At 46.5% G+C, this 26,998-nt stretch overlaps 1 protein-coding gene across 1 annotated transcript in view; it reads right to left on the reverse strand.

The window, feature by feature from the left end:
• UBASH3B (ubiquitin associated and SH3 domain containing B) overlaps window positions 1-26,998 on the reverse strand; it is a 37,203-nt gene that overhangs the window by 5,290 nt on the left and 4,915 nt on the right. The window contains exons 6-12 of the mRNA XM_023746254.1: window positions 26,081-26,289; window positions 23,800-23,932; window positions 22,294-22,414; window positions 21,342-21,464; window positions 11,882-11,974; window positions 10,588-10,732; window positions 204-310 (exon numbers count right to left, since the gene is read on the reverse strand). Coding sequence (XP_023602022.1) covers window positions 204-310; window positions 10,588-10,732; window positions 11,882-11,974; window positions 21,342-21,464; window positions 22,294-22,414; window positions 23,800-23,932; window positions 26,081-26,289 — 931 coding nt within the window. The remainder of the gene's footprint in view (window positions 1-203; window positions 311-10,587; window positions 10,733-11,881; window positions 11,975-21,341; window positions 21,465-22,293; window positions 22,415-23,799; window positions 23,933-26,080; window positions 26,290-26,998) is intronic.

The raw sequence follows: 26,998 nt of genomic DNA on the forward strand, positions 1-26,998 counted from the left end.
CTCATATCAACACTGAGTCTGCTGTATCCCATGGAATGCCTACCGTTCCAGGTATTCAAGGGAATGTTGCAAATTTAACAGGAAAGCATCACAGGAGTCTGGAAATATTTTATTAAGCAAGTTAAAACATCTTGACTAGCCTATTAACATGATGGAGAAATGGTCACATATTTAAATATGGAGTCCAAAATAATACCACTTACCTTTACTTTTACATTCACTTATTATTTCTTTTGTTACTTGGAAACTTCTACTGATGTAAGTGTCATAGGATTCTGAAACCACTAATTTGCTGACTGGAATGTGAGGTCTGTAATAGAAAATGAACAAAGGCAATAAAACATTTTGATCCTAAGACAAAGCAATTGATATTACTCTTAACTTTTATTTCAAGACCCTTCTAAAGTTCCCATAATTCTGTTTACCTGTTCCTAGAAGGGAAGGAGGTAGAGTATCCCCTCTTAGACATGGGGTTGAAATGTACACGATGCACAGAAATAAAGGCCCTGGGTGCACAGTGTCAGAGTGACCAGCTCAGAAATGAAGCAGTCAGTGCAGGCTTCACTTGTTATTGGTAAATCTACATTAATAAAAGACAAAGATGCTAATTGACCATACCTTCGCTACGCCCATCAGCCAATCAGAAGAGTATGCAAATTAACCCAACAAAGATGGCTGCGCCATCCGCCGCCCGCCCCACCGTGGGATCAGGCCTGCCGTGGGCGACCCGGGGTTCACGGGGCGGAGGGCAGCACCATCCACCGCCTGCCTCACCGCGGGTTCAGGCCTGCCATGGGCGACCTGGGGAGGTGGGGCAGGCACCGCGGGAAAGGGCCTGCCATCTGCCACCCAGGGAGCAGGCCTAAGCCAGCAGGTGGCTATCTCCCGAGGGGTCCCAGACTGTGAAAGGGCACAGGTCAGGCTGAGGGATGCCCCCCCCCCAACCCGTAGTGCACAGATTTTTGTGCACTGGGCCTCTAGTGATTAATAAGCAGCTTGGCCAGTTTTATTGACTATCAGTCCCAGGTCACACAGCCAAGAGGAAGCAAAGTGGAGGTTAGATCTCATTACCTATTCAGAGCACCAGATATTTCCTACGCCCCTTTTTAGTAGCCTTACAAACAATAACCAGCAAGGATAGGTTTTATTTCTTAAAATGTTGTTCCAGCTTTCTTGGGATATAACTGACATATAATATGGTGTAATGTTTGGTGTATGACATGGTGATGTAATACACATGTATTGCAAAATGATTAGCACCGTAGCCCTATCTAACATATCCATCATGTAACATAACTACCATTTCTGTTTTTGTAGACGGAATAATTAAGATGTACTCTCTTAGCAGATTTAAAGTACATAATAATTATTATTAACTATAAGCACATTACAGTTATATGCATTAGATCCCCGGAACATATTTATCTCGAAACTGGGAGTTTGTACCCTTTGACCAACATCTCCCGTTTCCCCCCAGGACTGGTAACCACCGCTCTAGCGTCTGTTTCTCTGAGTTTGGTTTCTGTAGATTCCACATAAGTGATGTGTTTAGATGTCTCTGAGATCCTGTTTTCCTTTCCTTTGGCTACAAACCAGAGGAGGATTGTTGGGCCATACCGTAGCCTATTTTTAATTTCTTCAGAAATCTCCATTCTGCTGTCCATAGGCCAACCCAGGTACCACCCTATAAAAGGTTCCCTTTCCTTCACATTCTTGCCAAGAGCAGGTAGCTTTTGCATTCTGATGATAAGTATTGGAATAGGTGTGAGGTGATAACTCATTGTGGCTTTGATTTTCATTTCATTGATGAGTGATGTTAAGCATCTTGTCATGTACTTGTGGGCCATTTGTATGTCTTCTTTGAAAAAATACCTGTTCAGTCCTCCCGTCATTTTTAGACCTAAATTTCATTTTTCAATGACAGTTTACATTTACAGTATTATTTTGTATGAATTTCAGGTGTACAGCGTAGTGGTTAGACAATCACATATTTTACAAAGTGGCCGCCCGATATTTCCTGGACCCTCCTGGCACCGTATGTAGCTATTACGTGTTGTTGACTATATTCCCTGTGCTGTCTTATACCCCCAGGGCTGCTCTGTAAATACCAATTTGTACTTCCTGATCCCTTCACCTCTCACCCAGGCCCCCATTCCATCTCCCCTCTGGCAACCATCATGGTCTCTGTGTCCATGAGTCTGTTTCAGTTTTGTTGGTTCATTTATTCTGTTCTTCAGATTTCACATGTAGGTGAAATTACGTGGTATTTGTCTTTTTCTGACTGGCTTACTTTACTTAACATAATACTCTCTGCGTCCATCCATGATGTCATAAATGGTAAGATTTCATGCTTTTTATTTTAAGGCCAAGTCATACTCTGTTGTAAGGAGTTGGGCCACAGGCAGGGTAAGCGGTCTGAGATCCTGTCCATCAGAGGCTCTCAACCTCTGGGTCGCCATCCCTTTGGGGGTTGAACGACCCTTTCACAGGGGTCGCCTAAGACCATCGGAAAACACATATATAATTACATATTGTTTTTGTGATTAATCACTATGCTTTAATTATGTTCAATTTGTAACAATGAAATTGGGGGTCACCACAACATGAGGAACTGTATTAAAGGGTCGCGGCATTAGGAAGGTTGAGAACCACTGCTGTACATCCAGGCTTTTTTCATACTCAGGACACGTCCTTCTCTCTGTCACAGCTGCTCTCCCTCACAGAGTTTCCTTCTTCACTCTAAGCCAGAGGATCTCAAATCCTCCTCCTCCTTCACTACTTTTGATCTCGCCGACCATCCCCCCGCCCCCCAGCCTATGGCTCCTCTGTCTCAGCAGCCTGAGAGCCCGCCCCCCTACCCAGCGGATCCCACCACCCGGTCTCACACCCGCTTCAGAGCAGTCTTTGGCTCTCTTCCTCCCCCCACACCGGCACTAGCCTTAAAGTGCCCCTTTCAGGAAATCGCCAGCACCAAATCTGGCTTCATGCCCACAGCCATGTGAATACCCTCCACCGGCAGGCCCCTGCCCTCCCAGGCAGAGCGGATGCTGTCCCTGACAGGGACCCACTGTAAATCTATCAGGAAGGGCAGGAAGGTGGCAGGTCTCAAGACCACATGGTTCTCTGCCAAGAAGGACTGAGAAAGCAGCCCACAAAGCAGTTAATTATTTAAAAAACTAGGGGCCCAGTGGTTAGGGTCCCTAGGCCTAGCCTGCGATCAGGGCCATTTTCCGCCCACTTGCCAGTCCGCCGGTTCCCCTCGCAGGCCCTCGTCCCGCCTGCCACTGCAAGCCAGCTACCCGGTTCCCCTCACAGGCCCTTGTCCGCCCGACTGCCACGGCCGCAAGCCAGCTGGCTCCCCTCGCCTGCCCCTCACATCATAGCGACTGGTTGAGCGGTCATTCCAGTCATTATGGTCTGGCCTTTTATTATATAGGATTAGCAGAGGTCACCCAGGAAAGACATGAAAATCCGCAGTCTTCCTCTCTCACCTTACACAGGCCATGGGAAAATACATCAATCTTGACCCTACACGCCCAGAGGGGACAAACCCCCCAACGAGACCTTTTAAACATGACCTTTAAGGTCTTTAATAATAGAGACAAGGAGACCTAAACCCAAAAACAAAGATGAGATCAGACCAAGGCTGAAGCCCAGACAAAGGCCTTCCAGCTCCTAGCCACCGCTCTCATGACCCCAAACGAAGTGCCGGTCCTCCAACTGCAGGTAAGTCAGGGGCTAAGCTTCCTCCGGGCCCATGCTTCAATGCAACAAGAGAGGACACGAGCCAAGTCCTGCCCAAACCCGAGACCCCCGCCTGGGCCCTGCCCAAGGTGCGGGAGGGAAGGCCACTGGAAATCAGACTGTAGTCTGGCCCCTCCAGGTTGGACCTCAGCAAGGCCTCCCTCTGGATCCGGTTTGGAGCTCCCAGACCTCCTGGGACTGGGCCCTGAAGACTGAAGCTGCCCACAGACAGGGCCCCACAGACTTACATCACCAGGGCAGAGCCTCGGGTAATGATTGTGGTGGCAGGTAAGCCAGTCTCCTTTTTAATCGACACTGGGGCCACTCATTCTGCCCTCCCCGAATTCCCTGGGACCCTTGTCCCCTCCTCAGTCTCTATTATGGGGGTTGACAAATTAGTCTCACAGTCAGTAGCCACCTCACCTCTACACTACATCTTACTAAATAACCCCTTATCCACTCTTCTTGCCCGACCTGAATGGTATAGACATCCCCTCATAAAGCCCAGCTGTCCCAAACGACAGCCACCTACTTCAGTTTCACTCACCCCACAAAGCCATGCCACTCCTTAAACGCCTTATCTCCTCCATCACTCTCCCCTCCTCTAAACAAGAAATACTCTCCTTTCTCGGGCTCGCTAGGTACTCTCGCCTCTGAGTTCCCAACTTCAGCTTTCTTACAAAGCTCCTCCATAACATGACACGGCGAAGGACTCCTCACTGAGCCTTTAGATCCCTAGGCCAGCATTCTCACCCCGTTAACTCTGAAAACTTCTCCAACCTCAGCACCTTCTCACACATACACCCTTTTTTCCAAAGAACAACTTTCTTTACTACAAAACTACAAATGCTTACTTAACAGTCCGGCTATTATCAGAAGCTGAACTCATTATCACCCAAACCTTAACATGTTATCTCTAAGGGAAAATGTGACAGTTTTAAATCCAAGCAGCGAGAGGCTTGGGAACAGACTGCCAGGCCTACTCCCGTCTCACCCTGCCTTTTCTCCAGCCTCATTGCCTATACATAATTTTCCAAAGTCTTTGGCAACTCTAAAACTTTGAAACATTGCTAGACATCTAAATATTCCAACAAGTTTTAAATTCACCTGATTTTAGCTTTTATTACAGAAAATCTACAAAGTAAATTTAGAGTTGTTAATATAGTCTCTAGTGCTTTGTTAAAGATACATTTCTTAAAAGTGAGAATGTTCATAAATGTCAACCTAAGAAATGCTGGCTGTTTACTTTTAATTATCATTGAAAAATAGAAGGCATGGGCATGCATTTTTAAAGAAAAAAAGAAAGTGAATTAAAATTATAAAGAAAAAAAGAAAGTGAATTAAAATTATAAAAATGGTTATGAAAATTATAAAAGGTTTGTAGGGAAGAATATTTAAAAATTATAGAAATAACACAAACCAGTAAGCCAGGACAAGCAGAATAGAAAAACTGAAATAATAAAACAGCAGTCCACAGCCATCTAGTAAATCCTATCTTCCCTAAACCAAGGACACTTAAAAATAAATAATTTAAGAATAAAACTCATTTTGGTACATACACTACAACCCTCCAAACTAATATCTCTTTCCTTCCACCAGACCATTTGTCATAACTCTTACTGTTCTAACTTTTACCCCAGTAACACTAAAATGTCTAAAACAGTTTGTCTCCACCAGGTTACAAGCCCCACTTGTACTCAGAAAATATCACCCCTAAACACCATCACAACCTCCGTTTGTGCCAGCCCTCATCGTCCCTCTGACCCCCAGAGCAAAGATAATAGGCCAGATACATATGTAAACACTCACCAGACCAGAAAGCTCCAGACGCATAGCAAGGGGCAGGACTGAAAAAAAACACACACCCACAAACAAACAAACAAAACAAACACCTTGCCTCTAGAATAACCTACCCTCCCACTAGCCTTCCTGAGAAAAATAGCCCCTCTCACATATCAGCCAAATGACTAATAAATTATATACCCAGGCTTCCACATTCCTGTAGATTGTTAGCATTCCCCTCCTGGCGCAGACTATCCATCCAAACAGCACAAGATATGTTCGAGCTCATTACAGACCTCTGGCTCCAGGGCAATTTACAGCATTTCTCTTCAGATCACATCTGTTTACATGATAGTGCTTCTGAACCGCGCAGATCTCTCATATCCCTAAAATGGTGTCCCTACTTGCCCTAGACCAGTGGTTCTCAACCTGTGGGTCGCGACCCCTTTGGGGGTCGAATGACCCTTTCACAGGAGTTGCCTAAGACCATCGGAAAACACATATATAATTATATATTGTTTTTGTGATTAATCAGTAACAATGAAAATACATCCTGCATATCAGATATTTACATTATGATTCATAACAGTAGCAAAATTACAGTTATGAAGTAGCAACGAAAATAATTTCATGGTTGAGGCTCACCACAACATGAGGAACTGTATTAAAGGGTCGCGGCATTAGGAAGGTTGAGAACCACTGTGCTAGGAGGAACAAAGGATGGACCGGACCCTTACATCAGCAGAGTGGCTTGCAGCCAGCAAGAATTAATAAAAACCTATCACTCCCTATCTGGGCTTTGAAGTCTGTCCCATGGGGTTATGTGTCTGTTTTTATGCCAGTAATATACTGTTTTTATTAGTATAGCTTTGTAGTATACTTTGAAATCAGAAGTGTGATGCTCCTTTTGTGATTTCATATACATTTTAGGATTTCTTTGTGATGAAATTTTTAGGGTTCTCTTTATACAGTATTTGCGTGAAACACATCATTGGAATTTTGATAGGGATTGCATTTAATCTATAGATGCCTTTGGGTGGTATGGAGAGTTTAACAAGATTAACTCTTTCAATTGATGAGCATGGGGTATATTTGTGTCTTCAGTTTCTTTCATCAAAGTCTTGTAGTTTCCAGTGTACAGATACTTTACCTCATTGGTTAAATTAATTCCTAAGTATTATATTGTTGATGCTATTGTGATGGGCCTATTTTATTTTATTTTCAGATGTGTCATTGTTAGTGTATAAAAAAATTGATTTCTGTAAGTTGATTTTGTAACCTGCAACTTTACTGAATTTGTTGATTAGTTCTGACAGCTTTATGAGGATCTCTAGGATTTTCAATATATCCTATCATTTTCTAACAAAGACAATTTTTCTTCTTCCTTTTCAATTGGGATGACTTTTATTTCTTTTTCTTGCCTGATTTCTCTGGCTAGGACTTCCAGTATTATAATCATAGTGGGAAAAGTTGGCATCCTTATCTTGTTCTTAATATTGGAAAAAAAGCTTTCAACCTTTCACCATTGGGTCTGATGTTAGCTGTGAGCTTGTCATATGTGGCCTTTATACTGTTATGTTTCTTTTATACCAAATTTTTTGAGCATTTTTATCATGAAAAGATGGTGTATTTTGTCTAATTTCCCCCCCCTGAATCTATTGAGATGATAAAATCACACTTATCTTTTACCCAACTAACGGGGTGTCTGTGTATCATGTTAATTGAGTTTTGTGTGCTGAACCACCCTTGCCTCACAGGGATAAATCCCACTTGGTGGTGATGTAGGATCCTTTTAATATGCTGTTGAATTTGGTTTGTTAATATTTTGTTCAGAATTTTAAAATCTATATTCATCAGGAATATTAATCTATAGTTCTATTTTTTGAGCCTCAGAAAGGCTGCAGATGACTTGCCTATGTTTATGCCATTAGCATCTCTTCAGAGCTTAGATTTGAATGGAGGCCTGAGATCAAAGCTTGTGAACTTGTCCTCCACTCTGGACCATATAAATTTTTGACGGTGTCCTCCTCAAGGCTGCCCCTCTGTGCACTTGGGTTTACTGTCCAGAGAGAAACACTGTTGTTCCATTTGAAAGAACCTGACCTCATACTTCTAGGAAATAGCCTCTGAATCTCAAAACACCCTGAGGGCTGGGGAGAGACATGGTGACCACTCATTAGGATGCACCTCATTGCTCTGGAGCAAACTCTTTCTCACCACCCCAACCGCTCATCCAGTCCTGGTCTTGCACTTCCCTTCCCCCAGGAGAAAAGGCCTCTTTGTATGGTCCAGACAGTCATTTAAAGAGTGAAACCACATTGTAAGTAAAGAGCAAGTGGCTGCTGGGATCCAGTTCCTCCTGGCCAGCTCTTGCCTTTGGCATTTCTTGACTTGAAGTCGAACCTATGAAGGGCCTCCATGTTTGAGCCACCAGTCCTGATGGGCATGGGACAGAGTCAAAGATTTCCCACCCTGTCAGCAGCATGTGCTATGCTCTAGCCACACCTACAGGACACATATACTCAGTGTCAGGTGGCCGCCAACCACCAACTAGACCTGGAACCCGGAGCTCAGGCACCATCCCTTGAACATGATTCTCTCCAACAAACGCTCGCCTCCTCACCTTGCTTGGGTGAGGCTTCTGCCTTGAGCCCCACAACAAAGTTTGAGTCATCGCCCCTGTAACACTCTGGATCCATGGTCCCCACCCCCCCACTATTTCCTAACACACCCAGTCAAGACCTTATTCTGACGCTCCATCCACTGCTGTATATATTTTGTCTGCTTTGCTCCTTTGGGTCCAGCTCCCTAAGACTGGAGATGCTTTCTGCCCCCGCGCCCAGGTGAGGTCTGCTGCCTGGAGGTGATGTGACGCTGGAGATCAGTGACCAGCCTGGTTAGTTTCCCTTAACCTGCCTCCCAGCCCTGCCTCATCCTGCTCTAAGGTGACAGGGCTCTTCAAACAGTACCTGCTTCACCTATAACACCCTGTCAGTCCTTGCCTATCACTATGTTTCTTCAATCATCTGTACCACTTCTTGCTTCTAAAGGCCCAATCCTTTGCATAACTAATTTCAGAGAAAATTTAACCCGAGGTGGTAACTCTCACATGCTAAAGCATGTGATAAATTATTGACTTTCACAATGGATTTATGAAATTAGAGGCTGAACCTTTTTCCCCTCTTAAACACAAAATGATTGAATTTTCATTTTCTGTAGAGGAAGAGAAAATCTGGATTAAAGACCCTGTTCTGACTCCCGGGTTCCTGGCGTTCATCATTCGGCTTGTACTACTAATGGGCTGTGAGGTCTGTGTGCCTGGGGGTGTCTGCATGCATTCAAACTCGCAGATAGAATGATCCTGGAGATATCTGTAAAGCAGCTTGGGAAGAGCTGCAGGACTCACTTAAGGGAAAAGCTGAAACAGAGGTGGCCTAAGTGGACCTCAGAGGTGCTGGGTGGTGGGCGGGGAAATCGTTTTACCAACGTTGGCAGCAATTCACCCTCTTTCCGGGCCAGAAAGATGATGACTGTTGGCATGAGACAACAGCTTATTGCTGTTTTCCTCAAAGAATAAAAAGCCAGTGGCCATAGTGTGGACAGGACAAAATTTGAAGGATATTAGTAAGGGATCTGATTGATTTGATTTGATTTTTAAGGAATGCGAATTCCTCTAAGCAAGAAGTAGGCACATTAATTATTTATGGGGTTCTATGAGATCTTATTTGCAGAGCAGGAACATGAGCATGGGAAAAAAAGATGTTTTATCCTACCTTAGCCAGAAACTCATATGGCTTAATTTGTGGTTTGGGTAGGTATTTGAAATGCAAGGTCAAAGGATATCACAGGGAAGAAATCTCTGCTTATATTGGTCACTTGCTCTAAATTCTGCCCTAAGAAATATGAACTTAATTTCCCACCATAACAGTAGTGACTATGTATGTGTCCCTCCTCAAGGACATTTGGCAAATGTCTGAGTGAATTTCTGATAGTTAATGTAACTATGTCATTATTGGTTAATTCTGAATTGTTTACATCTGGGTTATTCACTTGTGATCAATGTACAAACACTTCTTTTTAACCTCAGCACAGTCTGATTAAATCAGCGGTTCTCAACCTGTGGGTGGCGACCCCTTTGGCGGTCGAATGACCCTTTCACAGGGGTCGCCTAAGACCATCCTGCATATCAAATATTTACATTACGATTCATAACAGTAGCAGCATTACAGTTATGAAGTAGCAACGAAAATAATTTTATGGTTGGGTCACAACATGAGGAACTGTATGTAAAGGGCCAGAAGGTTGAGAACCACTGGGTTAAATGGAGAAAAGCCAAGGCCTGAGGATGAGAAGATTGTAAAGGAGCTCACACAGTCCTTCCCATGCAGAGAACGATCAGTAAAGGCTAGTTGTTGTGATTATTACTGATACGTTCCCACTAGACATACAACTTTAGGCAAAGCCACTGCATTCTCTTATATATAAAAGTGGGTTGTCTATATTATGGATGATGGCAATAATAAATGATAAAGGGAATTAAAAATGCTTTGAGCCCTGGCCGGTGTGGCCCAGTTGGTTGTCTGACACACCAAATGGTGGCGGGTTCTGTTCCTGGTCAGGGTACTTGCGGGAGGCAACTGATCGATGTTTCTCTCACATCGATGTTTCTCTTCCTCTCTCTCAAATCAATAAAAAATGTTTTGAAAAATTAAATATGACAACTTAAGACATGGTCACTTCCCTTATCTCCCAACAAGCTTCTGGAACTGTCTCCTCATTGGCTGGTGCCTGGCCCTGGGACACAAAGTGGTTTTATTATTCCCTGAAAGAGGTAGAATACAGCCAGGAAAATCCACTGTGCATGGGGGATATAATCTAAAGGAAGCTGAATACAGGAGGGCTCTGGCTTCCTCCAGTCTGGGTGTTTGATATCACAGTCTGGCCGCCAGCAACGTGGATAACTGCCCGTGGGCTCTGTCTGGTCCTTCATCTCCCTGAGGAGCCGGCTGCTGTAGAAAGGACTTCCACGTCGGGCTCAGGAAGCAGCAGCGTCGGGGTTACCTGTAGGTTGTATCAACACTCAGGTTGGCTGCAGCCAGCTCTGACGGAGGTATCCAGGCAGGTAACGTGTTCCCAGCGACCCATTTTGTCCACTCAAATAAGCCAGGCTCCACACGGATCTTCAAGTGATTTTCTTGTTGTAAACCTTGAGGTAAAATAAAATGAAGGTGAAGGAAATGCCACTATGTTCTCAGAGAAAAAGCAAAGGGAGGACAAATTGTTATAAAAATTCTGGTCAACCTTCCATTCTCTTTTCAACCAGATACTATTATAGAGCAAAATAAAGTGGACGCATATGGGTTTGGACAAGGTGTTTAATTTCTGGAGTTACAAATGTATGAGTTGAATACTGGGCCACTCCACCAGAATGGACATACGCTAGTTTGTGGTGGCATGTGGTTTAGAAAAAAAACACAAGTCATTATCCCCATAACTTACACAGTTCTATGACTACTATGATTCCTTTTCATAAGTAAGTGCCCAGACTGTCTTATGAAGAAACTTCAGAGATTCTCTTAGCATCCACTAGCCTACAGTAGCTTTCACTTTATTTGAATATCATGTAAATTCACTTTCTCTACCAGAGTACCCAATGTTGAATATTTACAATGCCAGCACACAAGGTCGTGTTTCATTGCTGTGTAATTACCCTCAGAGTGGGAATTGGCCCCTATTAACTCTTTATATTGCCTTAAGCCAAGTTTGGTTTACTTAAGACTAATGAGTAGGAGTCTAACACAGTGTAAATTACTTGTAGGCACAGCTATTTCTGGCTCGTTCCTTTGTTTGGTGTAAGTAAACAGCCCCACGTGGTTTCTTCTAATTTTCTTTCCAGTGAAATGAGAATGGCCATCCCTGGAACTCAAGCTCCTAGGATTTCAGGGTGAACACTGAGCACCTGTATAGCAATGGTGCTTTTACATGCCAGTGAAGAAACCAGATGACTGAGGTTTGCAGGCACCAGGAGCACTGCTCCTGGGAGCAGGAGGAATAGCTCCGTGGGGGAGTGGCCCCGTTCAGGGCGCTGCAGGCTCTAAGCAATTGCCAGACGACAATACTTTACACACCTGCCGTTCGCCCAAGAAAAACATTTTCAAAAAAATTACTTGTATCCATCCTTTCATCACACTTTATGCTGGCAGCACATGGTTTGGGGACTTTTATAGAGACATCTTCCAAAAGAATCATCGCTAAGAATTCCAAATTTGAAGCTTTGACGTGGCTAATATCCCATGAGTTTAGGAATCTGCCTGGAGACAGAGGGATGGACTAGTTGACCTTTACCAAGTCTTACCTTTCAAGATGTTGTGTGCAGTCTGAACACAGCGCAGGGATGGGGAACAATAGACATGGTCGATTATGGTGTTACTTTCCAATAAGGCTTCACCTGCAAAGAAAACCAAAGGAGAATCAATCTGATGGACTCAGCCTCCATGTGGGCAAGGGGCAGGGGACCTGCTGACCTTGCCTTTTCTGGGAGGGATTACTTACAGCCAGCAGTTTCTGCCTTTTTATTTTGTTTGTTTCCAACAAATCCTTTGCTAGAGAGAGATTTATTTCTAGGCAAAGAAGCCAAAAGACTCCTTTTCGTCTTTTTCTTTCCTTCTCTCTGCTGCTACCAAGTGACAAAGTGTCCATCTAGGACAGTGATGGCGAACCTATGACACGCATGTCAGAGGTGACACGCGAACTCATTTTTTGGTTGATTTTTCTTTTTAAAATGGCACTTAAATATATAAAATAAATATCAAAATATAAATCTTTGTTTTACTATGGTTGCAAATATCAAAAAATTTCTTAACCAGAGTTAAGTTAGGTTTTTCAAAATGCTGACAAGCCGAGCTCAAAAGGTTTGCCATCGCTGATCTAGGAGATCTAGAAGCATGATAATGCTCTGATTTCAAGTTTGTCCTAAAAGTAGGAGGGTTTATATTCTCAAAATCGGGTCTTGATTTAATTTTATGCTAAACATATTCTTGGTCATATTCTTGGACACCGGAGGTAAAGCTCAACACCCAAAACTTCAACATTGTCTCCTGGAACCTGCTGCTTCCCTCCACTGGATAAAGTCCAAACTCCCTCACAGTGGTCAAGGTCTTCCCTGGACTGGTCTTTATTCATCACTGACTTCCTGTTGCTCTTCCCATGGGGATGCCCTTCCCTCCCTCCTTCTCCTTCTCTATCCAGCTGGCTTTGACTCGTGTCTCTGACTTCCTGTTGCTCTTCCCATGGGGATGCCCTTCCCTCCCTCCTTCTCCTTCTCTATCCAGCTGGCTTTGACTCAGATCGCAGCTTACCTCTCTTCCCCCCTTTTTGCCCTCATAATTCTTTTTCTTTTGATTAGAAGGTTGAAATCAATGTAGTCTTTTTAAATTTTGTTTTTCAATGACAGTTTCCATTCAATGTTATTTTGTATTAGTTTCAGGTGTACAGCATAGTGGTTAGACAGTCATATTTGCAAGACGTCCCTCCTGACATTTTCTGTACCCACCCAGCACCGTACATAGTTATTACAATACTAGAGGCCCAGTGCACAGATACGTGCACATTGAAAGGAAATTAAATAGAAGGTGGCCAGCAGGGAGGGACTGGGCGAGAGGGCTGGGCATGCCCTGGAGTCAACCTCCCGCAGTCCCTCTCCGGCCAGCTGCACCTGGGGCGACACTGGGGCTCAAAGGGCATCTGTGGAGTGAGCGGGGCCCCTCTGGAAAGTGGGGTCCCTCAGCCTGGCCTGTGGGGATCGGGCCAAATCCAGCTCTCTGACATCCCCCAAGGGGTCCCGGAGTGCCAGAGGGCGGTTCTTGGGTGATGCACCCTGGAATCGGGCTCCTTCCTCTCTGGTTCCGGGTGTGTCACCCAAGAACCACAGCTGCCAAGTCACCGCAGGTTGGCAGCTCCTGTGTTGAGTGTCTGCCCCCTGTTGGTCACTTTGCATCACAGCTACCGATCGGATGGTCGCTTAGGCTTTTTTAATATAGATTATTGATTGTATTCCCTGTGCAGTAATGTATATCCTCACAACTGCTTTGTAACTACCAATTTGTACTTCTTAATCCCTTCTGTAGAGAGTGCCTGGGAGAGCACCTGAGCAAAGGTTGTCAGCTGAATCTAGCAGCGAAGGCAGAACCATGTCCGGGAAACATACCTCGCCAAAGGCAGGAATGTTGTCAGTCCTGACCTTTAGCTCAGGCACCAGGGGGTGGGTGCCATTATCTGGTTCACTCAGGCGCTGAGGCAGATGCAATTATCTGGGTCCAGGCCTGACAATTATGAGAAGCCACAAGAATGAAGAATGCAGCCTGATCTTTAAAGCATGATTTCACATAATTTCCTTTGTCTTAAACTCTAGTAAAACTTCCTGGTATCAAGCTGTATATAATAAATGTGCTGCACTAGCTCTGAGTCACTGTCTCTCTATCTGAGAACAGTGTCCCACCTGGTCCCAGCTTTGCTTACTGTCTCTGTGTCTGTCTCTTTCTTTTTCTCAATCCCCAATCACCCCTACTCAGGTCTCATTCACTCTCTAGCCATGCTGGTCACGGCTAACCCCACATCCTTCACCTTTCTACTCAGTCCCCTCAACCTACCTCTTCCCTGACAACTAGCAATCTGTTCTCCGTATCAATGAATCTGTTTCTATATTGCTTGTTCATTTATCCTGTTCTGTATTTGTCTTTTTCTGACTGACTTTTTCACTTAGCATAATACCCTCTAGGTCCAAATGGTGAGATTCCTTTTTTTTCTTTATGGCCGAGTCATATTCCATTATATATATGTACCACCTCTTCTTTAGCCACTTGTCCTTTGATGGATGCTGGGTTGCTTCCATATCTTGGCTATTGTAAATAATGCTGCAATGAACACAGTGGTGTTTATATTCTTTTAAATTAGTGTTTTGGGTTTTTTTTTGGGGGGGGGTTGTTTTTGTTTTTTTATATATGCCCAGAAGTGGAATTGTTAGGTCATAGAGCAGTTTCATTTTTAATTTTTTGAGGTAACTTCATACTGTTTTCCAAAGTGGCTGCACCAATCTTCATTCCCACCAACAGTGCATGAGGGTTCCCTTTTCTCCACATCCTCACCAACTCTTGTTGTTTGTTGATTTATTGATGATAGCCATTTTGGTTTTAATTTGCATTTCTCTGATGAGTGACATTGAGCATCTTTTCATATGTCTATTGGGCATCTGCATGTCCTCTTTTTAGAAGTGGTCTATTTCAGGTCCCAGCCATATTTATTTTTTTATCTTCACCTGAGGATATGGTTTTTATTGATTTTAGAGAGAGAGGAAGAGAGAGAAAGAGGGAAACATCAATGTGAGAGAGAAACATCAATTGGTTGCCACCCATACAAGACCAGACGAGGGATCAAACCTGCAACCCTATGGAGTCTGGGATAACACTCCAACCAACTGAACAACCAGGTCAGGGCATCCTCTGCCCTTTTTTTTTTTGCAGCCAAGAAAGTAAGGATTTATTATGGAAATGGCCCCATGCCAGAGTCATGGGAAAGGGTATGACTCATGCTCAAAGACCTGGCTCCTGATGGCTTCCAGGAGATGGATTATATAGCTCTGCCCATTTTTTAATCAGGTTTTCTTTTTCAGTGTTGAGTTGTATGAATTCTTTATAAATTTTGGTATATTAACCCCTTACCTGATGTATCACTGGCAAATATCTTTTCCCATTAAGTAGGTTGTCTTTTTGTGTGTTTTGTTTGTTTGTTTGTTTTGTTTTAAATATATTTTATTGGTTTTTTACAGAGAGGAAGGGAGAGGGATAGAGAGTTAGAAACATTGATGATGAGAGAGAAACATCGATCAGCTGCCTCCTGCACACCCCTCACTGGGGATGTGCCCGCAACCAAGGTACATACCCTTGACTGGAATCGAACCTGGGACTCTTCAGTCTGCAGGTTGATGCTCTATCCACTGAGCCAAAATGGTTAGAGCACTTGTCTTTTTGTTTTGTTGATGGTTTCCTTTGCTGTGCGAAAACTTTTGGGTTTGATGTAGTACCATTTGTTTAGTTTTTCTTTTGCTTCTCTTGCCCAAGGAGACATATCAGAAAAATATATTGCTAAGAGAAATATCAGAGATTCTACTTCCTTAGTTTCCCTTTCTGATAGTTCCCTTTATGGCAGTTCTTCTAAAACCTTTATGGTAGCCAGGCTTAAGTCTTTAATCCATTTTGAGTTTATTCTTGCATATGGGGTAAGAAGATGGTCTAGTTTCATTTTATTTTTTATGTATCTGTCCAATTTTCCAAAGCCACTTATTGACTGTCTTAACTCATTTGCATGTTCTAGCTTCCTTTGTCAAATATTAATTGAACACATAGGTATGGGTTTATTTCTGGGTTCTGCATTCTCTGTGGTTCATTGATCTATATATATATGTCTGTCTTTATGCCAACACTATGCTGTTTTGATTACTATAGACTAGTATTATGTAGTGTGATACCTCCAAGTTTGTGCCTCTTTCTCAAGATTGCTGTGGCTAGTTGGGGTCTTCTGTGGTTCCACATAATTTTTTTAAAAATATATTTTATTGATTTTTTACAGAGAAGAAGGGAGAGGGATAGAGAGTTAGAAACATCGATGAGAGATCAATCAGCTGCCTCCTGCACACTCCCCACTGGGGATGTGCCGCAACCAGGGTACATGCCCTTGACCGGAATCGAACCCGGGACCCTTGAGTCCGCAGGCTGACGCTCTATCCACTGAGCCAAACCGGTTCGGCTCCACATAATTTTTTTGATTATTTGTTCTAGTTCTGGGAAAAATGCCATTGATATTTTGATAGAAATTGCATTGAATCTATAGATTGCTCTGGGTAGCAAGGACATTTAAATTATGTTAATTTTTCCTATCCATGAGCATGGTATATACTTCCATTTATATCTTCTTCAATTTCTTTCTTCAGTCTTATAAAATTCTGAGTATAAGTCTTTAACTCCTTGGTTAAATTTATTCCTAGGTAGTTTGTTTGTATGAGGCCATTGTAAATGCAATTATTATCTTAGTTTTCCTTTCTGAGAGTTTATTATTAGTGTATAAAAATGAAACCGAGTTCTGAATATTGATTTTGAATCCTGCTATTTTGCCAAATTTATTTTCAATCTGAAGTGGGTCTCTTATGGACAGCATATACATATCTTGTTTTCTTATCCATTCAGCTGCCCTGTATCTTTTGATTGAAGCATTAAATCTATTTACATTTTAAGTGATTGTTGATAGGTATGTATTTATTGCCATTTTATTATTCACTAGAGGCCCGGTGCACGAACTCGCACACTGGTGGGGTCCCTTGGCGTGGCCCACGGGGGTTGGGCCAAAACCGGCTGTCCAACGCCACCTGCCGCTCCTGCCTGCAGGGGCTCACACCAGTCAGTCCTGATCGGGAGAGGCTTGCACCGCCGCAGCAGCGCTCGCCAGCCAGCCATGAGCCCTGCATCTGGTGCCCGTCTTGAGGGGGCTGGGCCCGGAGCCTGGGAGGCGATTGGCCATCCTGGCAGTAGGGGGGATGCCCTTGCTGGCCCAGGATCTGGATCCATTCTGCTGATGTTCGTGTCAGTTGTCAGGAGCCACTTGGCAGCCACTTTTATATTGTTTCTTCCTTGCAGAGTGTCTAGGGAGGGGAAGCAGCCATGGTGCCCAAGGCCAATTTCCAGGAGGCCAGTGGTGCTGTTGGGATCATGCTGGCGGTACCAGTCCGGCGGTGCCAGTCTGGTGGTGCTGGTCTGTTGGGGCCTGGCCCGTTCTCCAGAGATTGGACCTGCAGGACTACTGAGGGAGTAAATGGCTGCCACTGGGCTGGTGGGCTGCCAGGATGGGTCAATCAGCTGAGCGGCACTCCCACTGTGGGAGCACGCTGACCACCAGGGGGCAGCTCCTGCATTGAGCATGTGGAAGGATGTCTGGTCTAATGAGCATATTACGCTTTTATTATTATATAGTAGAGGCCTGGTACATGAAAATTCGTGTACTCAGGGAGGGGGGGGGGTCCCTCAGTCTGGCCTGTACCCTCTCGAAGTCCAGGGAGATGTCCACCTCCCAGCTTAGGCCTGCTCCCCAGGAGATTGGGCCTAAGCTGACAGTCAAACATCCCTCTGGCAGCCAGGGAGCCCTTGGGGGATGTCCAACTCCCGCCACCGACGCTGAGCTTGCAGCGTCAGCCTGGCTTGTGGCTGAATGGATCTCCCCCTGTGGGAGCACACTGACCACCAGGGGGCAGCTTCTACATTGAGCATCTGCCCCTTGGTGGTCAGTGCACGGCATAGCAACTGGTCATTCTGCCCTTAGGGTCAACTTGCATATTACCCTTTTATTATATAGGATAGATATGTATGTTCCTCTGTTTTTTCTTTCTTCTTAAAGAAGTCCCTTTAACATTGCTTGTAATAGTGGTTTGGTGGTGATGAACTCTGTTACCTTTTCTTGTCTGGGAAGCTCTTTTTTTTCTCGTTCAGTTTTAAATGGGAGCCTTGCTAGGTAGAGAACTCTTGGTTGTATATAGGTCCTTGCTTTTTATCACTTCAAATACTTTGTGCAAATTTTCTGTTGAGAAATCAGCTCATAGTCTCATGAGAGCTCCCTTGTAGGTAACTAGCGTTTTCTCTTGCTGCTTTTAAAATTATCTCTTTAACCTTTGGCATTTTAATTATGATGTGTCTTGGTGTGGGCCTCTTTAGGTTCATCTTGTTTGGGACTCTCTGCGCTTCCTGAACTTGTGTCTTTTTCCTTCACCAGGTGAGGGAAATTTTCAGTCATTTTTCAAGGAAGTTCTCAATCGCTTGCTATCTCTTTCTCCTGATGGTACCCCTACGATGCAGATGCTTTAAACTTCATGTTGCCCCAGAGGTCCCTTAAGCTATCCTCATTTTTTAAAATTCCTTTTTGATTTTGCTGCTCTCATTGGGGTGTTTTCTGCTACCTTGTCTTTGAAATTGCTGAGCAGATCCCCACTTCATCTAACCTGTTGTTCATTCCTTCTGGTATATTCTTCATTTCAGATATTTTATTCTTCATTTCTGACTGGTTCTTTTTCATGTTTTTTATGCTTACTATGTACTTGTTATAGTTCTCATTAAGTTAATCCATTTCCCCCCAAGTTCCTTGAGCATCCTTATGACCAGTGTTTTGAACTCTGTTTCTGGTAGGTTGTCTCTAATTCATTTTTTTTCCTGTGGATTTCTCCTGTTCTTTAATTGGGGTATGCTTCTTTGTCTCCCCATTTTGAGTGCCTCTCTGTATTTGTTTCTGTGTATTGGGTAGATCTGCTATGTCTCCCAGTCTAGGTAGTAGGTTCTATGGGGCTCAGTCCAGGAATGTCCCTTGTGTGGATTATGTTAGCCCTGCTGTTATAGTTGAGTCTATTGTTTTTGGCCCCTGTGTGGGTGAGGTTGACCCTCAGGGTGGCTGCCTGTGAGAACTGACCCCAACCACACTGTACTAACTGCTGCGTGGAGGCTGACCACTTGAAGCGGGATTTGCCTCCATGGGGTCTGGTGCCTGCTGAGATCTCCCTTTGGGTGTGTGGCTTGTGGAGCTAATTGGGTTGTGCTTTGACGTGGTCTGAATCCCGAAGGGTGTGTTGGTTCTGGGGCCTCTTGGGAGAGTCTCCAGTGCAGATCAATGTCAGAAGCTGCCTGTGACTGGCCCTGGGCTGCCTGTGAGGAGCTGCAAAGCCATCCATGTTTTGTGGTTGTCTCTATTGTGCCTGGGTGAGTGTGGAATCAGCAAAGCTGTGCCCCAAGGCCGGCTTCCGCCAAGCCCTGGGGACAGGTTAGTCAAAGGCCCAAGGCACCCCAAGACTTTCCTCCACCTGCCTTAGCCTGCTGCTTGCTGTTAGGCTCAGGAACTGAACGAGTTTCTGGTGATACGAGATTTGCGTGAGGTAGGTTCTCAGTGAGTCAACAGGTCAATGCAAGAGCTGCTCATCAGGCTGATATAGGTTCAAGTGCACATTAGTGCTGCGTCAGAAGCCACTCAGCAAAAGTTTGAGGGCTCACCAAAGCTAGCTGCCACCTGCTGTGTGCTTGTTGACCTTCTTTGGGGGTGTATTCTCAGGGATGGAGGGTGAGGCCAGCAGAGTTCCTCAGGCCCAAAGAAACCAGGATTTGGCCATGTGAAGGGAGGCCCTGCACAGGAACGGTGGTGCCAGGGTGTGTGTGAGGGAAAAATGGCCCATGCCATAGAGCCACACGCCTCAGTCTCCCCCCGAGCTGTGCGGACCCTCAGAGCCGTCCAAGGAGTGTGCACTGAGGCCTCGGCTGGCATGAGCTTGGTAGGGCCAGGCAATGGGGAGTCGGGAGGGCGGGACTATTGCATTCCCAGGGTGATGCTCTATGGAGGGCATCAATCCAGGAATGATGGTGTTTGTGCGCAGTGTTGGAGAGGGACTCAGCACATGGACCCTGGTAGCTGTCCCTTCAGCTCTCTCTTGGCAGCCACACATGATTCCATATTTGCTCCAAGCCGCCTTCTTCTGTGGGAGCCCAGGGTAACTGGCTGCAAATGATATTTTGTGTGTTTGGCCCTTTAAGAGGGCACCTGGGTTTCTTAGGAGACTCCTGCCTCTTCTTAGCAGACAGAATCCTTGCTGATTTTTACAGCCAGGTATTATGTGGGCTCCTCTTCCCGGCTCTGGTGCTCTGGGCTGGGGAGCCGGGCTGCCTGTGCAGCTGGGATAGCCGCCCTCTGGGAGCAGGGCCAGCCCTTTGCCTGTCTCTGCCCTTCCTACCGTGTCAGGGCCAGCCCTTTGCCTGTCTCTGCCCTTCCTACTGTGTCAATGCGGCTTCTTCTGTAAGTCCTTGGTTATAAGACTTCCATTCAACTTGTCTTCGGTTGGTCATTCAGGTTTATTGTTCTACAATTTAGTTGTGATTCCAGTTTGATCCTGGGAGGAGGTGAGTGTAACTTGCACCTACTCCACTGCCATCTTGGGTCCCCCGCCTCCCCCGTGCTCCCATAATTCTGTGCACACCGTTTTATTTTTGGATGCTACATTGTGAGGCATTTATGTACTTACAAGTGTTTCCCTGAGGGTGGGGACTCCTGCTTGGATCCTCAGCACCTGGCACTACCTTGCACAAAGAGTGAGCATCAGCACAAGTGAGGTCACTGGCTAGGACAAGGCTGCTGTCTGTGTGGCAGGCTCTCTGCAAGGAACTGAGCATCTTCAAAGGATCAACTGGCCGCTGTACTTCCAGCCCCCCTCCCCCAAGGTTCCCTGCTCCTCACCCTTGTGCTAGAAGCTGGCCTCTCTGCCACACCAGGCATGACCTTGCCCATCATTGGTCCATACACCCTCAATAGGAATCACACCTTGTTCACTTCAGTAAAGTGCCCGGTGCCAGTGCAGTGTCCTAAACTTAATGGTTACATAAGAAATTCCTTGAGGAGCGCTAGCTGGTGTGGTTCAGTGGATAGAACAGACTGAAGTGTCCCGGGTTCGATTCTGGTCAAGGACACATGCCTGGGTTGTGGGCTCGATCCACAGTGGGTGCCATGCAGGAGGCAGCCGATCAATGAGTCTCTCTCATTATTGATGTCTCTATCTCTCTCTCCCTCTCCTTTCCTCTCTAAAATCAATAAAAATATGTTTTAAAAAAAGAAGAAATTCTTTGAGGAAATTTACTATCTGTAGAAAAGTTAGTTATAGAATCTCCCAGGAAGTGTCCTGGCATGCCCACTGGAACCAGAATCCTGAACATGTGGCCAAGCCAGCTGTGCAATTACTCCAGGATACTCACCCACTAGTCTTGCTTGCATACACCCAAACACAGTGATTGGAGCATCTTTCTCGTAATCCCGGAAACCACCGCTCCGCTGAGGTAAGCTATGAGGCATGTTCAGGTTGGTGCGAATGTAGCGGCCTAGAAAAAAGTCGTACAAGGCTACGTGAGTTTCTTGTTTCCTTAGGATTTTCATTGCTGATCCTGACAGCCTCTCTATTTCCATTCCTTTTTGGCCAAAGAGACTACATGGAGCTTTCTAGAAAATATCAAGGCCGACACTTTTCCTTTGTGAGAATGTCTGGGAATCCACTCCTCTATTCTGCTGACAAAGGTGACAAGAAGTGAAAGTCGTCACCAGACAGCCTTCAGCAGGGGCTGATCTGAACTGTAAGCCTCGCGTGTGAAACAGGCCCCTCCAAGGAACATGGAACCAGCGTGAGTCGGCGAATGGGGGGGCTCCGGCCATGGAGTCGGGATGCCCCTTCCTGCCTCTGACTTGGCCATGTGACCGTGAGCAAAACACCTGCCTTTGGCCCTGGTGTCCCAGTTTACAGACTGGAGACAAGAACACTTACCTGTCCCCTAACACTCAAGACAACCAAGGAAGGGCTATGACTGAAACACATTGCAGGCTTTTCTACAGCCCACTTAGCCAGAAACGAGCACTCCATCTAGATCAGCGGTTCTCAACCTTCCCAATGCCGCAACCCTTTAATACAGTTCCTCATGTTGTGGTGACCCCCAATTTCATTGTTACAAATTGAACATAATTAAAGCACAGTGATTAATCACAAAAACAATATGTAATTATATATGTGTTTTCCGATGGTCTTAGGCGACCCCTGTGAAAGGGTCGTTTGACCCCCAAAGGGTTGAGAACCGCTGATCTAGATAAAGGTAGCTTGACTGTGCCCTCTAGAGGCCACGATAGGCATAGCAATGCTGAAGAGGACAAACAGCTCCTCACCTTTGGCATCAAAGCACTGGGATAGCCAGTACTTCCCAAAGACGACGTCCATCCTCTCGCCGTGCCGACACACGAAGAGGCATCTCTTCTGGGGGCCAGGCTGGCTGCTGGCCCTCAGAGGCTGCAGGTGAGGAACAGCTGTTAGTGGAGAGAAGACAGTGGACAGGCCCGGGCCAGGCGCAGGCCAGCTGAGCTCCAGAGCGGGTTCTGCGAATGTATGACTTGGCCTGTCCTCCTGCAGACCTCACAGGTTATTCTGAGGCTCAAATGCGATGAACTGCAGTGCTTTGCGAAATCAGAAGGGTTAGAAAATGGCCTTATCAGTGCGACTGCCATGGTCAGTAGGAGCAGTAACTGCTCAGAGGTGAAACTAGCTGGCACGTAGAGAAAGCCACTGTTGGGACGGCGTCCTCCCCTCTGCAAAGGCCTCTTCAGCTCCCTCAGGGAGTGAGGACGCTCATTACCACAAACACGTCTGCCTCACCTCTATGTGCCTGGTGTCAGACCACATGGTCCCGTGGTCTCCTCCAACAGTGAGGGCCTGCCTTCCTGCTCTAACCATGTTTAGGCTCTATTGTCCAACTCATACATGTTGGTGCTCCCGGAAATGGTTCTACGTCAGGTGATGAAACAGGGCCTGGTCAAAGGCATGTCCAGATGACGTTGGTTCCTACAACTGCTGGGTGGGTCATGGTAGATGTCCCTCCATGCCTTCTTTCTGAGCGATTCCCCGTTTCCCTAGGGCTACAGGCGTCACGCTGGCCAGCATTTACCTTGGTGCCCAAGGAGGAAGTTAATATGTGGGGGTGGCATGCCTTCCCCATATCTTCCCTTCCTGTTTTCTAATTCAAGCCCTGGGCTCTAGCCAAGGTGATCTAGTCTCTTGATCCTCAACATGTCTGAACTTTCAACTTGCTTTTGTATTGTTCAAACTACTCTCCCAACTCTTCATTCTGCAAACTTTCTGACATATACCAAGCGCTCCAATGTACACTGAACACTCACTGTGCACCAGGTACTGTGCTAACAGCCTTCTTCTTGCCTTTAATATTTTTCATTAAAGTATAGTTGACATATAATAGTTTCAGGTGTACAGCATAGCGATTTGACACTTATATACCTTATGGTGTATAAGTAACCATCTGTCACCATACAGAGTTATGATATTAATCACTATATTCTCTGTGCTTCCTATTACATCTCCATAACTTACCTATTTTATAACTGGATTTTGCACCTCTAACTGCTCTTCACCGACTCCCCGCCCTGTTTCCTCTCATCCTCACCACGGCCTACGACACAGATACAACGATTGCTGCTGCACGTGCTGACGTGCTCCCCTCTGCGAAGAGCCTCCTGACAGCCGAGACCAGATGCTGGTGGTCCTGTCAGGACCCCGTCTCGCTATTCTCGTCTCCGGTGTGCATGTTAGTGGCCTCAGCCTCAGTAACAGGTGCTCAGGGGACCTGGAGGGCCGCTGAGGGCGTGCCCTGGTGGCAGCCTCACCTGCGAGGGCTGGCAGACGATGGTGAGGGGCGCCATCTCCCCCAGGCCCTGGTCCTCGTACGACCGCCTGTCCAATATGCCGTCACCGAATGGGAGCGCGTTGGAAGACGATGCATTTAAGATGGAGTAAGAACTGCAGAGGAAGATAAGGAAGGTCACTGCGTCCGCTGGGAGTCCTCAGCCCGGACTGGCAGCAAACGCTCTGTGGACAGGCCCGGGTTGGGAAAGCTCAGCGGGGGGGCCCCCTTCCTGGGACGTGCATCTTGCTTCATGCTGACGTCAGCTGCTAATTCATTAGGGGCAGATGGCTTCTCTGTTTGGAATAGACGAACTCACCCCCTGGGCAAGACAGGCCTGCATTCTGTGCTAAGACGCCATAGGCATGGTCTACACTGAAGTCATGGAAAGAATAATGAGGTGTCAATTTTGTACCATTGTTTCCACCTATTTTTCAGGCTCAAAAGAAATAAATAATTCCTGTTGCCTTTCATCTTTTCTGTGGTGATTTTCATCCCGACCCACACATTCCAGGGAGTATTTCTACTGTCTCCCCCACTTTGCCTGTGGCTCCTCACGGTTGAGAAAACCTCATGGCCACTTTCCCCTCTCCTACCCCCGCCCCCTTCTACCTCCCTGGCCCCAAGCCCCTCCTTCCTCTCAGAAACACCTCCAACAAGATCATCACCCACAGGGCATTTCCGCCCAGATGCTGGGCCTCCAGCGGAGCTCCCCTTCCTGGTGACACCAGAACTGCAGGAGCCCAAAGAGGCCTCGCTAAACGGAGGCAGCGACTCACATCAGGTTGAAATGATTGGATTAGTAAGACCTCCAAAAAGCCTTGTTTAATAAACACTGCGATTTAAGCATGGCCGTAAGGCAAATCCGGTGACCATCTCCGTCAGCATCCTGGGCAGTATCAAGGGAGAACATTTAAGTGTTAGATTTCTCGCTTCTTTAGAACGAGGGCAGCCACAGGCCCCGTCAGCCCTGCGCAGTCCTGGTTTCTATCTGCTGACCCAGCAATCTGTGCAGTGTAACATCCGCTCTGGATTGTGTATTTTTAACACAGTATTATTCTTAGAATTTTAACTTAAAAAAAACTTATTATAGTTAACAATATAATAAAGCTAACTGGTTGTTAGTAAAAATTCTTTCTAAAAAGTCTATGGCCATAGGTTTGGCTCAGTGGGTAGAGCATGGGCCTGCGGACTGAAGTCCCAGGTTCGATTCCAATCAAGGGCATGTTCTCTGGGCTGCAGGCTCAATTCCTGGCTCTGATTGGGGAGCCGGCATGAGGCAACCAATTGATGTGTCTCTCCCACATTGATGTTTCTCTCTCTCTGTCTCTCCCCCTCCTTTCCACTCTCTCTAGAAAACAATGGAAAAATATCGTCAGGTAAGGATTAAACAAAACAAAACAAAAAACCTGATTTTAGTAATTTTAGCACCTTTTCACTCTCCAAGGCGCCCCTTTCTTCACCTGTAAACAGACTCACCCTCTTTATACAAAAGGTCACCCACGCTCACACCAGAAGAGCAGTGTTTCAGCCCTTGCGCACGTCCTGGTCACCAGGGGAGGTTTAACACTCCGCATAGATCGGGACTCACAGTGTGAGGTGGATCCCGTGTAACAAAGCTGCCTCAGCAAGTGTGATGTGTGGCCAAATGAGACCTATTTTGGTAAAATTTAAGCAATTGTAGACCAAGGAAATCTTGTGCGGTTCACACAGTCTAATGGACGGTTATTCTCTTTTGTTTTAAACCGAGACCTCCCAACATCTCAGAGCTAAAGAAAATCCAGTTTCACTCTCTGATTCCTCAAGCCTGTAGGGCCCAATATGCGTGGGTGGAACCTCGGCCCCACTTGCCCTGCCCCTTCACTGCTTCCTCAGCTGCTGGAGGCCGGAGAGCCCCTCCCGCAGGCAGCTCCAGGAGCGCGCCCGCCCCTTTCCCCTCTGGGATGAGGCCTGCGCTCCCTCCAGCAGTGGGGGTGTCAGTTCCAGCAAGACCACAGGCAGTACCTTCTGCTGAGAGCAGGGAGGGGAGCTGAGCTCACACCCAGCGCATCTTCCCAAGCGCCAGGCCTGAGGTTAAGCCCAGGAGGACCACCAGCCACCCCAATTCTCAGCTCTCCCATCCCCACGGCAGCTCTTCCCTGGGAGCCTGGAGCGGCAGGCTTTCTTCCAGGGCCTCCGTCTACAGTGGCTGCTGCCCTGCGTGTCCAGGTCAAGCCCAGGCCCCCCCTCCCGGAAGTCTGCGGGCACAGGCCTCGGCGGCTCACCTGTGGAACACCCAGGTGCTGCACTCATCGGCCTTGGTGATGTAGTTCTCGGGCAGGAGCCCGGAGCCGCCGGTGGTCAGGGAGGTGCCGTAGACCCAGCCCTCGCTGGTGCTGGCCTGCTCCACGGGAGACATGAAGATGAAGTCCCCCGGGACCAGCTCCAGCTCATCGTCATTCTGGGGGGTGTAGGGGTAGATCACCTGCAAGGTCTGGAGAAGAGAGGGCAGTGAGGCCCCGCCTTGCCCGCCGGGCGGCCGGGTCCTGCGTGAACACGTGCAGGGGGCTCAGCGGGTGCACGGCCTCAGAGCAGAGCCCCTCGGCAGGGACAGGACAAATGAGCTTTAACAAATAAGAGACAAAGAGGCCACGTTATTTTTAGAAACTAATTCATTTGAGCGTCTCTTCCCTAAGTGCCAACCGAGCCCAATGTGGGTCAGGCAGGCGACCGAGGACAGTGCTGACTAGAGGTGCCCTTGGAAGATGCCGTCGCCTCCCCGCTCTCCAAGGCGGCTTCTCGGAAAGCAGGCGGCCGGCCGGCCACCCAGCACTGCCCTGTGCAGGGGAGGCCGCTGCTCAGGAGACGCCGAAGTCGCGAGTCGGGTCCAGCCCAGGCTCCTTGGAAAGGCTAGGGCAGCCGCTGGCATCGGGAGCTGCGTCCTGGCACTGCCGCCCCGCGCCCCGGCCCGGCCCCGGCGGCGTCTGGGTAGCTGTTCCCAACGCTCCAAATCGATGATGAGGTTGTGTGGTCTAGACCCTGAGGTTCTAACAATTTTTCATATTTTACAAAATCTAAAAGAAATGTTAAAACACTATATAAACTTTAAGAAGTCAGTTCTGCTGCTGTTAAAAAAACTAGGAAACACATGTAAGTGCTGTTAATAAATGGAGTTAAACTGGAGGGCTACTGTTTCATCAAAC

This window comes from Myotis lucifugus, unplaced genomic scaffold, assembly GCF_000147115.1.
Source record: "Myotis lucifugus unplaced genomic scaffold, Myoluc2.0 scaffold_642, whole genome shotgun sequence".
NCBI lineage: Eukaryota > Metazoa > Chordata > Mammalia > Chiroptera > Vespertilionidae > Myotis > Myotis lucifugus.